The sequence below is a fragment of the Dipodomys spectabilis genome, unplaced genomic scaffold (assembly GCF_019054845.1).
Source record: "Dipodomys spectabilis isolate Male_0828 unplaced genomic scaffold, ASM1905484v1 ptg000095l, whole genome shotgun sequence".
Taxonomy (NCBI): Eukaryota; Metazoa; Chordata; class Mammalia; order Rodentia; family Heteromyidae; genus Dipodomys; species Dipodomys spectabilis.
Window position 1 is genome coordinate 23,554,644 of NW_024870772.1, and position 14,554 is coordinate 23,569,197.

General features: G+C 34.2%; 2 protein-coding genes across 2 annotated transcripts in view; one reads left to right on the plus strand and one right to left on the minus strand.

The window, feature by feature from the left end:
* The window catches only part of Rb1 (RB transcriptional corepressor 1), a 133,845-nt gene that overhangs the window by 81,661 nt on the left and 37,630 nt on the right, over positions 1-14,554 (plus strand). The gene's annotated exons all lie outside the window — the stretch shown is intronic.
* Lpar6 (lysophosphatidic acid receptor 6) lies at positions 2,223-4,226 on the minus strand. Its single transcript, XM_042685771.1, has one exon. The coding sequence runs from the start codon at positions 3,513-3,515 to the stop codon at positions 2,481-2,483; it is 1,035 nt and encodes a 344-aa protein (XP_042541705.1). The 5' UTR covers positions 3,516-4,226; the 3' UTR covers positions 2,223-2,480.

Genomic DNA, 14,554 nt, shown 5'->3' on the forward strand with positions numbered 1-14,554 from the left:
TATAGTATGTACATACTTTGTACATAGTTAATTAGTTGGTATTTTTCTCAGGAAAGATATAAGTTCAGAATGAGTTCCTAGAATTCTGTAAAGGTATGAAAAAGTTATTGATTTTACTCTGTTTGAAGGAAGGTAACACGGAAACACGAGTTGAATAGTTAACGATTTTATGAAGATATTGAAATCAATGACATAAGAACTGGAGCTGTGCTTAAGAGGTAGAGTGCCAGCCTTGAGCAAAAAAGCCAAGCTAGCACAGGAGGCCTTGAGTTCAAGCCTCATGCCAGCATACCAAAAAAAAAAAAAAAAGAATAAAATGTTGTAGAAAGTAAATTATCTTAAAAAAAAAAAAAAGAAAAGAAAAAAGAAAAAAAGGAGAAAACCCAGAAATAAAGAATGGCACAGTACTTTGGGGGAATGACTAAAATTTCGTACTATCATTTCAAGGTAAGAAAAAGTAAGTAAAGCTTCAGTATTCTAAGATTAATATAGATTTCCTGAGTAAAGCTGAAAGAAAAACCCTTGCAATATATGATTAACTTTAAGTGCAACTCAAGCCAAGGAAGATAGTTTTAGTTGTGTTCTGGAACTCTTTCTGTCCATATAGGTAAGATTTGCTAAGTAATTGAAGTTCTAGATGAAAAAACTAGTATTACCTGTAATGGTATTCATGAAGAAATCATAAATGTTGATTCATACATCCTACCATTCACAAGAGGGCAAGAAAAATTTCTGTGGTGAGCTCAGTACTAACAACTGTGTAGTAACTATTTGGTAGAATTTTAAAGTAATATTCATGCTTTGTGATCTACCTTAAGTTTTATTTGCTTGTTTTTAGGCAAGGAGAGTTCTGAGAAATCTCAAACTCTGAGAAATCTCAAAGTTAACAGAACTCTGGCCACTTTTCTCCAAATCAGTGCCATTTAACGCAGCAATCATGTTTGAGAAGGCTAAATTTATTTATTTTTCTGAAGTATGATATGACATATAGGAACTTGTAGTCAGTTGAAGAAAACATATTTACAGTTTATATATAAATGTCTCTTAGACCAGGCTTAAATTTCTTTGTTAGTTTATTGTTTGTTTTTCTTTAAAGGTTTATTTTACTTTAGGCTTACCTAAAGGAAAGTATAGATCTCTATTATCTTATTTATCTGATCTGGCAAAAGACTATGATTTTTATCTGTAATCATTGCATTCCAAGCTCAGAACAGCAAAACTCAAAATTAAAAGTACCATTTCAGTTATAGTTAAGACTTGAAATAAAGTGGTAAAAACTGAATAAGCTACTGAATTCAGTCTAACAGGTCCACCTTGGAGAAAACTGCTTGAATTTTTGAGGTGATACACTGAAAAAATGAAAGTTTATGTGTACTTGGTATTTTCTTTCTAAATTAAAGCTCAAAGCCTTATCTTTTCGTTTTGTGTAATGAAAATTTGTGTTTAATTATTTGTTTTGTAGGTTTGTTTCTTTTTGTGTAAAAATTATGACCTTAATTTTGTGACATTAACATTTTTCCAGCTTTAAGTAGCATTTCTAACTATTCAACCATTTGGCTTATTTAAATAGCATATTTCAACTCTGTAGCTTAAAATGATGAGGAAAAGGAAGGAAAAGTAAATAGTATCTTAATTACTCCACTATCTAGTGTTTCTTAAACTTAAAATATAAGTTCTTTGTTGTGTCATAAATATACCTTTAAATATACTTTTTGATAGCATTTTACTTAAGTAATGTACTTATTAACAAAGTAGCATTTTATTAGTTTCTTCACTCTAGATTTTGTGGCATATATAATTCCAATATTAAGTATATTGCTAGAAAGTTAAAAATGTTTAGGCAGTACCTGTTTTTTTCTTTATTAACTACAGAGAGAAAACTTTTAAGTGTTTTCTACAAATGTAAACTGCTTATGACCTTCAAATAGTGTTAGGATGTCATTCTACAGAAGAGACTACATTTTTAGCTATTTGGCAGAAATAACTCTACTTTTTTTTTTATTATTTCAAATTACTCTTTCTCATTTATAGTGTAAAACAGGATTGGGAGTTTCCAAAATGAAATAGAAATATACTGAATAATCTATTAACTTCTTAAAACTTTTCACATGAGTAAATAGTTTAGCATAAAAATTCAGGAAACCATTTAGTATTTTAATGAAGAATTTTAAAAGTAAGGAGTTATCACCTTATTGAAATCATAACCACTTTCAGACTTTGAGTTAAATTTTGAGATCTTTTTAATGAAGAAAACACATGATAGTGGCTCAGAAAAATAAAATGGAGTTTATACAAGAACGGAATATATTTTAATGCTTAATACATTGAATACAAATCTTCTTTAAAAACATTAAAATGTCCACATGTTTATTTTCTTTTGGAGGTGGAGAAATAGTTTTTCCAAGAGAATACTTTTCACAGTTGAAGGAACTTGTAGCTTTTTGTCCCAGTGAAGTCCCAGTGCTTTTATTTCAGGCAGCTTATATTGTAGATTCATTGTCAAATATTTTACATTTTAAGGTCTGTAGGTTGTGTTGAATAAAATTCTCTGTGCCTTGAACTTCAGAGAATCTGGAGTCACTCCTCCTAACAGACCAGTTTTTCATTTTTATCGAGTTTTGAATTGTGTCCGATGTGAAGTAGTAAACTATGGGGTCAAAGCAACAGTTGGAAACAGCAATGCAGAGAGTGATTGGGTACATTGTCCTTACTGCTGCCACTACGGAGCAGTTAACAAACGCTTGTGTTCTCATAAGGGAATATAAAATCAGATTGATATTGTAAGGTACAAAACAGAAACAGAATATGACCAAATGGACAAAAATCATTTTTAAAACCTTAGTTTTGTTTATTTTGCTTCTACTTAATGTCACTGGCTTATTTAAAGTTCTTAGCACCATACTAGAACAAGTTACGTTCAAAATGAGAGGAATAAAAAATCCCACTATCTCGATGAAAATTACAATTCTTGAGAGATACGTTTTCCACGTGGCTTCTGGAAAGTTTTCAAAGCAGGCTTCTGAGGTATTGTTACCCTGAGAGTGGGTAGACTGAAAGAACACTGCTGGTGCACTTCCTCCCATCACAGTTAACCACACAGCAACGCACACAATCTTTGCATTTCGTTTGGTTCTTAGAGTCTTTGACTTAAATGGGTAGACAATCGCCAGAAATCGATCTACACTAATGCACGTCAAGAACAGAATGCTTCCATACATGTTGGTATAAAACAGCATCACAGAGATCTTACAAAGCAAATCTCCAAATGGCCAATTCCGTGTTGCAAAGTAAAAAATTCTGAAGGGTAAAGTAAAAACGAAAAGCAAGTCTGACATTGCTAAGTTAATCATATACGTTGTAGTTTCATTTCGTACTTTGAGGGCACAGATGAAAATATATATGGCAACACAATTGGATATTAACCCAAGCACAAACACCATGCTGAACATGCAGCCATACAAAGTGTACTTAAAGGAGTCATCATAGAAGCAATGGGAGCTGTTAGAGCTTACCATGATAAAGGCAGTCCCGCTTTCTGAGTGAGGCCCTTTTGTCCCTTGCTGGCAGTCGTCTTCGGTATTCTGATTGTGACTAACCAACACTCAATTTGTTTGCAGATTATTTGGATCTCTTAGTGGTTTTATAAATTATATTTCCTTCAGAAATCTCCAAAAGAAACATGAAACTTGTTGCTGTAAACTTTCCAGTAGCTTCTTCAACAGGAAAATATTCTCATTTTTCTAGTCCCGAGAAAATCCATGAATCTGGGGCTTATTTGAGGGAAAGTTCAGTCGTGAAGCCAACCCATAGGATCGCAATTGTAAAGAAAAGCTGCGTCTTTAGATAGGAACACAGTCATTTGTCTTGTAAACTTGTTTTGCTGTAGTTAAGATGAATATTCCAAAATGAAAGTTTCTTCAGGCTCCAGAAAGTTTAAGTTCCAGTTGTCAATCTCACTTTGATTTTCAGTGCAGGGTTTCAGAAACTGAAACATACCTAATTTGTCCTTAGACTTCTTTTAAACGAGCTTTTCCTTTTTGGTTTTCCTGCAGTGGATCTCAAATGGTGGTAAGTAGAAGAGTCTTTTTTTTTTTTTTTTTTTAAGGTTCCAAAATAAACTCCGAAGCTTGTTAGTTCTTGCCGAATTGAGGCTTTTTCCACAGTTGCTGGCTCTGTTGTGAGGCGGGCTTTCTCTGAAGTAGAAAGAAAAGGCTCACTAGATTTGTAGTATGACATCACAGGAAGAAGAGGCTGGGTTTGGACAAAGAAAGGTTTCAGCCCAGTTTGTTTGCAGTTCCTTTCATCTGATAATGTGTCTGCTGGGATTGTACCTAGCAGGCTTGCAAATGGTCACTGGTGAATTAACTCTTTTTATGCGGAAATGCTTTGTGGGGTTTTGGCAAGCTCTCTCAGTTGGTTTTGTGTTGTTTTGTTTTAGTGGTAATAATTGAACTAGAATTAAATCAATTTAAGTCTATTTGTCTTTTATTTAGTGCTTTCTATTTGGAATATGGCTTTTTTTAAAAAAGATAAAGTGTGTATGGGTATATATTTACAAACTGAAATTGTTAGCAATACTAGCATTTTAAGGAACTATTTAGTAATTGAAAGAGACCTTTAACCTTTACGTATGAAAAGGACTTGACTTAGAGACCAGTAGTTCTTCCACCCTTCTTTTTTTCCCCCTTCTAATTACTCCTCCAGATTTAACTTAATTGGTATGATTGTGAGTAGCTTTAATCCTGGGTCTCTTTTGTTTTTGTTTTTGTTTTTGACAAACAATCTTCTAAACATTCTTCATTCCTTTGAAACAATATTTTAGAGCTATTTTACTTTGTAATTAGCCCTTTCACCAAAGAATGTATTTTAAAATGTTGGTTTTTGCTGCATATGTAGCTCAGTGTAAGAATACAATGTACTTAGCATGGGAAACCCTAGGTTTCAGTCCCTAGCACCAAACAAAACAAAGCAAAACAAAAAACAGTTTTTTGATGTGTTCTTTTTATTTTGCCCATCAGGTTTTTAAGTTTCCCCCCCTAAATTTAATGAAATAATTTTTGGAGACTATGAGTTAGTACTTGGGTAATTCTAGGTTCATAATTTTATTTTCATTCATTCCATCTTTTCCTTTAACTTCCTTTATATTACATTAACTATATGATGGCATGTATTTCAGACCTTATCTTCATTTAAACATTTCTATAAATGATTTCTCTAGATTTATGGGTCAAGTATATTCATACTTGACCACTCTCATATCAGAAGAACATATGAGTGGGGAAGGATAGCTGAATGTAAATGTTATTTTCTCAGAGCCTCAGAGACACATGTTTTTCATATTTTAAGCTGCTCCCCTCCCCCATTTTTTGGTTCTGGGGACTGAGCCCAGGGTCTGGTGCATGCTAAGCACATGTTACCTCCCTGAGCTAGGTCCTCAGCTCCTAAATTTCTATTTTTCTGAAGTCTAGATTCCTTTTTGTTTTACTGTTAGAACCAAAACACTTCCTTTTGAGTCAAGACATTTAAGAGTAATTTATTTTTTCTTCATAAAATATTAAGCTAATTTAAAAATATTAAAGAATATTGCATAACATGTTTTATACTGTTTTGCAACTTTTTTTGTTGGGACTACTCTCATGCTAAGCAACTTTTGTTGGTGAATTTAAGCTATTAGTGTTTTGACTAAGAAATTTTATCTATAATTAAATAATATACAAATAATATAATTATTACTTATAATCCAAAAACTTGAAACATTGAAGGTTTGAATTTCTTTTTTTTTTTTTTTTTAGGTTTGAATTTCTTTGTATTACTTTTGGCATAGGGAAAAATACATATATGTACTCATATTAGAATGTTGGGCAGAAATGAAATGAACAGTTAATAAAATCATTCTTTTTGCAGAAAAATATAAAATCTTAGTTATTATCTCTTTCAAATTTATAGTCTTTTTAATCACCTTTCAAAATGAAATATATACAGCTATATGCCCTGACCTACTTTTACTTTCATTTTGAATATGGTGTCTCATCAAAGAAGGCAAATATATATTCAGTCTGCGCTAGAGTATTCTTCTATACATTGCCGCCTCTCACTTGACTTGTTAATCATTTCATTGTTCATTTGTAGTTTTTGCATGTTTGAGTTGTTGTTGCTTAACAATGGAAAGATCATTATTTGCTAAGACTTTCCTTATTAGTAGTATGTTAGTGTATGTATTGCTTATTTTCAGCATAATTCTTGACCCTTAGTAGACACAGACATGTCTGGTGATGAATAAATCATATCAATAAACATGGATTTTGTTGAAGCTTGTTCAGTTGAGGAAGAACAGTAGCAGAGGGATTGTCTCAACAGGAAGAAGATGATTGAAGTTGGATTTTTTAAATATATTTTTTAAATTTGAATTCTAAGAAACCAAAGTGAAATTCATTACCTTGAAAAATCTTTAGGTGATTTTTAAAATGCAAAATGGCAACTTACAAAAAAGAGTTAAATCTAGTTAAATGTTAAACATTTAATAGGTGCTTTAAATTTGATAGATTAGACAAACTTATTTTGGTGAGAAATGTGTATACTCTTCCAAGTTAAGCCATGGAGACAGTTTTTCTTAAGTGAATTTTGGGGTTCTGTAATGAAATTGGGGGGAAAAAAACACTAAAGTCAGAAGTTGATATAAAAGCTAGACAACAATGCTTTATACCTTTAACACTAGCTATTTTGGAGGCTTAGATCTGACGATTATGGTTAGAAGCCAGCCCAAGCAGACAAATTTAGGAGCCTCTTATCCGTTAACCAGACAGAATTTAAGTGTGACTCAAGTGGTAGAGCACCAGTCTGGAGTGGACAAAGCCAAATAAGACACCCTGGATTCAAGCCCCTGTCACCAGAAAGAGAGGAAGAGAGAGAGAAAGCAAGAGAATTTAAGACATTCAGGAGTGTTAGAAGATATTTTATGGCTGGGAATGTGGCTTAGTCGTAAAGTGCTTGCCTAGCATGCACGAAGCCCTGGGTTCAATTTCTTAGTACCACATAAATAGAAAAAGCTGTAAGTGGTGCTTTGGCTCAAGTGGTAGAGTGTTAGCCTTGAACAAAAGAAGCTCAAGGAGAGTGCCACGGCTCTGAGTTCAAGCCCCACTGACAGAAGAAGAGGAGGAAGACGAGGAGGAGTTATTTTATATTGTTTTGGCATTTTTCTAAAGTGTACAACAATCCATTGAAATGGTGACTCATACAACTAATAACTTTTCAAAATATAATTATATCAAGAAGCTAGGTAAATAACCAACTGGCCTCTAAAGTAGATGTTTTATTTATCAGTAATGGTCTTACTCTTTTAGTTATAAAACTTTTATCAGATTGAGAGTTAATTATCAGAAGTTAGCTGTTAATTATTAGAAGTTGAAGGATTTGGATGATTTTTTTTTTGGTAGTTTTGGGGATTGAACTAAGAGTTTCCTGCTTTGCTAGGCTGGTGAGGTAGTATTTGAACCATGCTTTTAGCCCTTATTGGCTTTTGTAGTTTCTTTTTTCAGATAAGGTCTCCCAAACCTTATCTGGGCTGGCTTCAGATTGCCATCCTCCTATATCAGCTTTTGTGGGATTACAAGAGTGTGTTACTGTGGCAGGTATCACTTCTCAGTAGACTAAAATTCTTCTGTGACTGTGCTTAGAAGAGACAGGAAATCTTACTTCAAAATAGGCTCAGACATTTGTTAATTAACTCTTTATTGAACACTAGTATAAATAGAGTATGAAGAGGGTTCCTCAACCATTCTTCTCTTCTTTTTCATGCTAATATTTTCTGACTAGTTTTGTCTTGCCTGTTTTTCACTCTCACTGCAATCTTTTTGGATAAAACCAATCATTCTTATCTATGTGATTATTGTAATGTTCAATCGATTTCTTTTTTTTTTTTCTTTTTGTCAGTCTTGGGGCTTGATCTTAGGGCCTGGGCTCTGTCTCTGACCTCTTTTGCTCAAGGCTAGGGCTTTATATCTTCAAGCCACAGCTCCACTTCCCATTTTCTGGTGGTTAAGTAGAGTGTTTAGTAGCTAGGATTACAGGTGTGAGCCACCAATGCCTGGTCTTATTTTCAAAATTAAGATTTTCAGATATGCAGATTATAACTTAGTGGATAAGTGTGTAAAAACAAAGAGGAGTTAACATTGGGAAGAGTTAATTTAAAATATGGAAGGCTAGAAGTGTAACTTAATGGTAAAGTATCTAGCTTAGCATTTAGGAGGCCCTGGATTCAATTGCTAGTGCTGAAAAAAATGAAATACAGTTAAAGAAAAAGAAAAGAAATATGATAAGTATTCTTCTCCACGTCATGTTCCTTTTCTAAAATTACTCATTTGAATGCAATAAATGTTTACAAGATGCAAAAAATTCTTAGAAGGGAAATCCATTTATATATTAGTAAAAGAATTAGTCATAAACTATAGGGGAGATACATAATGGGAAGGTGTGTGATGTATTAGAAAGATCTAGACTAAAGGACAGGGCTACATTTGACACAAGAAAAAAAAAAAGGTTATCTTTACACATATACCACTGAAGAATATTTTCTAATGGCAGAAATATTTACTTATGAAATGCCATGTCATTTTGGCCCTCATTTTAGGAAATTCACCAAATGTAAGATCGAGTTAGGGGAAAACATTTGTTGGTGGATCAGTTATATGTGATAATTAAGTTTAATTCAGAAGTAAGTTTAGGGCAAAGAATTTGCCCTTTGTAATCTTAACATCTTGAGACCCTTTTCATATGTGTTTCCCAACTTAGGGTCTAGTGTCACAATCTTTGGGGTTCTCAAACATGACTAAAATCATGAGAAACAAACATCTGAAGAAATCAAGGATCAACAAGTCTCGCAGGTTATTCTTCTGAAATATCTGGGAATATCTGAAATATTTTGAATGTTTGTCTGAGAACAAACTAAAAAGAATCTAGACTGTTGCTAGTGCAGACTCTTTTATGTATAAAATATAGAATTTATATGTGACCCATAAAATGTGAATCTACATATTATTCTTTAATAGGAAAATATTGTTCAAAGTACACCACCCAGATAATCAGAGAAGTTTCATCGTCTTGTCATCTGGCTCTTGGAGGAGTCTGATTATTTGACTGTAAAAACAAAAGAAGTTGAAGTGCATAAAGGTCCCTTTCTGCAGCCCTATCTGATTTTAATTCTTTTAATACTTTGAGTCGTCAAGCTCCCACATTGAGCTTTTATACTCTTAGGTCTAACAAATCAAGGATTCACTTTGCATTCTCAATGTTTAAGTAATTGTAACAAGATTTTGGAACAAGATTTTGTGAGTAATATAGATGAGGGGTGGAAGCAGTTGAGGCCAGGTAGAAGTGATGTGGTACTTTCACAGGATAAATCAGCAACAGCCAAATTGCTGTTTAGAATTGCACTTTCATTCCAGTACTCTCTATGTGAGCCTCCTTATTTTGATGGGACCTCCCAACTTTCTGCTTCACCTGTCCTCCCTGTGATACCACAGGAAGGTGTGAGATATGGAGCAGGGCGGCTGGGGGTAGTAGTGATGGTTGGACAGTGCAGTAATGTTCTCCTTAAAGAGAACAGAGAACTAGGCAACTTCATCTCAACCAATAGAAGCTGAGCATGATCTGGGTGCATATCTGTCATTCCAGCTACTCAAGAACTATAAATAGGATTGTGGTCTAACCTGGCCTGGACAAAGAATATACTATTAAAAAAAAAAAGAGGGGGAGAGAAAACAAGGAAGGGGGTAACAATATCCAACAAGAATTGATCCTGAATTCAAACTCCAATATCAATCAATCACTCAGTCAATAAATAAATCTAAGTGCACTCATTTTATTTTTTTTTGGGGGGGGGGGGGTCTGGTCGTGGGCCTGAACTCTGGGCCTGGGCGCTGTCCCTCAGCTCTTCAGCTCAAGGCTAGCGCTCTACCACTTGAGCCACAGCGCCACTTCCGGCTTTTTTCTTTTTGCTTATGTGGTGCTGAGGAATCGAACCCAGGGCCTCTGGCAGGCAAGGCATGCACTCTACCACTGAGCCACCTTCCCAGCCCCGACGTTGCACTTGCTAAGCAAGCGCTTTGCCACTGAGCTACATCCCAGCCCGTGCACTCATTTTAAATGCAACAAATTTTGCCCTGGTGAGATGTGAGTCTTTTGTGTTCTTTTTTTACCTATTAATTTACACTTAGAAAGAAAAAGTAAAGTTTTGTTCATTTGAATATTTCTAAAGCCAGTTTATTTATATTTTCTACTTAGGTTTAGAAATAGAACATGTTCAACCTGATAAATCAACATCAGTAATTTATGTAAACAGAATACATTTATTTCCTATAGAAAGATCTTTTTACTTAAGCAAAAAGTACAACATTCTAGACAAATTTGGTATTACTATGTCTATTGATATAATTTAGAAGTTGTTTTTTTTCCTGTCATGATTTCAAACTTTATGCTTTATGTTACTTTACTGGAGTGTGAGTCATTGACCTAGTTTCAAAGGATCGAGCCAGCTTGTAAGTTGTGTGGGAGGACAAGAATGATGATTAAATTATAGCAAAGTCAGAGGGGATGGAAATGATAGTGGAAGCAGGTTCTAGAAAGAAGGCAGAGAAAATTTAGAAGGATGTTATTTTGATATGAGATGTAAAACTTGAATAAAAATATTTATCTTTGCCTACACTTGAGTTATTCCTGTAATTTTTCCCATTTCTGCGTGTTCCTCCATCCTTCCCTCATCTCCAACTCTTAGAATCCTATCATAAATTTTAATAAGTCTTCTCAATCTTATCAATCCCTTCTTGTACTTCTGTAGTAAAACTGAAATACTTATGTAGTTCATATCACAATATAAAACATCAGTAAATTACACACATTAGATATATGTATATACATATATACACATGCATATGAGAAACTATAAAATACAAATCTGCCTTATATTCATCTAGCATATATATCATTTATGTGTTATTCATTTTTTCACTAGTTGGGCTTTTCTTCTGAAGTACAGCTAGGAAAACAGTAGGGGAAGCAAATTTCTAAAGTTTAACTGGACCTAGAATCCTAGGTCCAGTTTTTGACTTTATTATGTTTTCTGTCTCTACAGGTAGCTTCTAGCCTTTGTTTATATATATATATATATATATATATATATATATATATATATATATATATATATATATATATATTCAGAAATTTGCTTCATAGCTTACTATTAAGTAAGGTAGTTTATCTTTTACATATCTGATTCTATATTATAAACTTTTTTGAAACACCAAGTTACAACATGTTGATGGAAATTTAATCTTAGAAAATTCCATCCATTTGTACATTAAAATACTGTGGCAAGCATTCAGTGTCACCTTTATTGATTAAAATACTACTGTGCCAACATACAGAGGAAGGAAGTATGTCTGCTTTCAAATGATTAGAATGGGGGTCGTTTTGTGAATTTAACAGCTCACAGAATACTTTGTCAGAAATCTACAGAGTGTATTTCAATAAACATTGAATTTGTTGTTGTGGTTGTTATTGTGGGGCTTGAACTGTGGGCCTGGGTACTGTCCCTGAGCTCAAGGCTAGAGCTCTACTGCTTGAGGCACAGATCCACTTCTGGTTTTCTGTAGTTTTATTGGAGATAATAGTCTCATGAACTTTCCTTTCCAGAGATGGGAAGGATCTCAGCCTCATGTGTGGCTAGCATTACAGGCATGAGCCATCTGCACCCAGCAACATTGAATTTTTTTTAAACTTATGACTGAGGATGAGGGTAGGAAAAGATTTTTTTTCGTTTTAAGAAAGCCAATGTCTGATAGATCACAGTTCTCCCATTAGTGAAATTACATGCTTATTACAAATTTGTACATATTTAAAGAAAAGTTTGTTCATGTTTGACTTATAAGTATAAATAGTAGTTGTACTTAAAATATAAGAGAGAAAACTGCTGTCTTTAGTAAAATGAATTTGTTGCTTTGAAATGATTCAGAAGTAAATATAGGGGAAGGGGAAATTATAAACTAGAAGAATTGGTTTTTCTAGTTGTCAGGTTCAATTGTAAGTGTCATTACCCTATTCATAGTAAAAATCATAAACATTGATGTGGTTTATAGAAGAAAAACAACTTGGAACTCTGCTCATAAAAGAACCTGATCTTGTCATTTCAAAGAATTACATGTCTCACTTAAAAACAATTTTTATTAGTCTTTTCAGTTCATTGTTACTGATTTTATCAAGTAGACATTTCTGTACTAGCAGTAATCAACTAGAAAATGTAATCGAAAAGATTCAGTATAGAGCCAAAAGTAGTATAAAATACCTTAGCAATAAATAGTCAAAAACCAAAATTTTAAATATAAACAAAAAGACAAATTTTAGTGAAGGCCATGAAAGAAGACTTGTATAGGTGACGAATCTATAAATTTAATGCCATTCCAGTACAGATCCCCATAGGATTTTATCAACTGTCCTTATATTTTTGTTCTCCTATAGAAATGTATCTGTGATTTATATAGCCAGGCAGTTTCATTTCTAAGAAAATTTCCTCCTCTCTTAATTTGCATCCTTTATCAGTTGTACCTAGCTTCTCACAACCCCACCCAAACCAGATGATTATCAGACTTTTAATAGATCAGAAGTAGCATCTTCTTTATTTGCATTTGTTTCTGAGTTGACCCTAGAAATAGACTATAAATCTAAGGTGGCTTACTGTACCTTATTACTTCAGATCCCTGGAGAAAATGGATAGCTCAATAAAAATGCAAGTAAGTCATCTGGATAGCAATTTTAAGAGGGAAATCCATTAAAGAAAAAAAATCACTTAAGTGGGCTGGGAATGTGGCTTAGTGGTAGAGTGCTTGCCTAGCATACTTGAAGACCTGGGTTCAATTCCTCAGTACCACATAAACAGAAAAAGTTGGAAGTAACACTGTGGCTCAAGTGGTAGAGTGCTAGCCTTAAGCAAAAGAAGCTCAGGGACAGTGCCCAGCTGTGAGTTCAAGCTCAGGACCCGCAAAAAGAAAAAAGAAAAGTCACTCCATAAAAATTCTGGAGGAAAGGGAAGTACACTGAAAAAAGTAACAGTATGGCTGAGTGTAGCACGGATAGTGCTTGACTCCCCTGCCAGAGCTGTAGGTTCAGTCCCCAGCACCATGAAAATAAAATAAAATAAATAATAATAATAATAGAATGCTAAAAGTTTCTCAGAATTACATGAACTGTGAAGTTTTAGAGAAAAAAGATAAATGTTTGACTAGATACTTTTGTTATACCCATACTGTAAAGTGGAAAGAAAATGCCTGTCAGATTTCATTTTTGTGTATTTAAATAATACATATCTTTTTTTGGGGGGGGGGCGGTCCAGTCGTGGGGCCTGAACTCTGGGCCTGGGCACTGTCCCTCAGCTCTTCAGCTCAAGGCTAGCGCTCTACCACTTGAGCCACAGCACCACTTCCGGCTTTTTTCTTTTTGCTTATGTGGTGCTGAGGAATCAAACCCAGGGCCTCATGCATGCATGCAAGGCAAGTGCTTTACCACTGAGCTACCTTCCCAGCCCCCATACATATCTTGATAGAAAAAAAAATCCATTAGAACATACTGACAAAATTTAATAGACTATTCAAACAAAAGGGAAATGATCTACTTTTTTCCTAAAAGTGGATCTCAATTTTCATTACCTAAGTTTATTTTTTACTGGTCATAAGGCCTAGGTGCTGTCCCTGAGCTTTTGTGCTCAAGGCTTGTGCTCTACCACTTTGAGCCACAGCACCACTTCCAGTTTTCTGATGGTTAGTTGGAGTTAAGAGTCTCAGAGATTTCCCTGTCCACACTGGCTTTGAACCGTGATCCTCTGATCTCAACCTCCTGAGTAGCTGGGATAGACAAGAGCCACCAGAGTCCAGCTTCTAAATTTAATATTTTTATCTCTAACAAGGTTTTACCTTCAAAGTAAAAGAGATCACATATTACACTGGATTTTTTTTAAATGACAGATTTTTAAAAAGTCTATTTCTATGAACACTATTTCAAATGTACTTAAAAAATTTTTTTTTTTACTTTAGGAAGTTATGCTCATAGCCCAATTACAATGGAAGAAAGACTGGCTCATCAACAGATAGGAACACTCAAAGATCTAGGCTTGTGAGAAAGGTTCCAAGACACTGGTTATCCATTCCAGAATGAACTTTCTATTGGCCACTTCTTTTACTAGTATGTTACTTTAATTGCTTCACTTAACTGAATCTTGGAAATTTTGAAGATTTTCTGTCAATGCCAGATGTTGCTGTACTTCCTCAATTAAACAAAAGACAGGAAGGAGTGCCTGTCTCTACAAAAGAGCTGTCTTTAAGCTCACATTTTGTTGTTGTTGTTTAAGTTAAACAGAACTGCACCCTTTGACCTGACCCAAAAAGGTTGCTAGATAGTTCTTTTGCTCACATATAGACAAACAGTAGTCATATTAGAAAATCATTCTTATGGGCCACTGGTGGTGTTCTTGGTGGCTAATGTGCTCAGTTTGATCCCCAGTACCACAAAACAA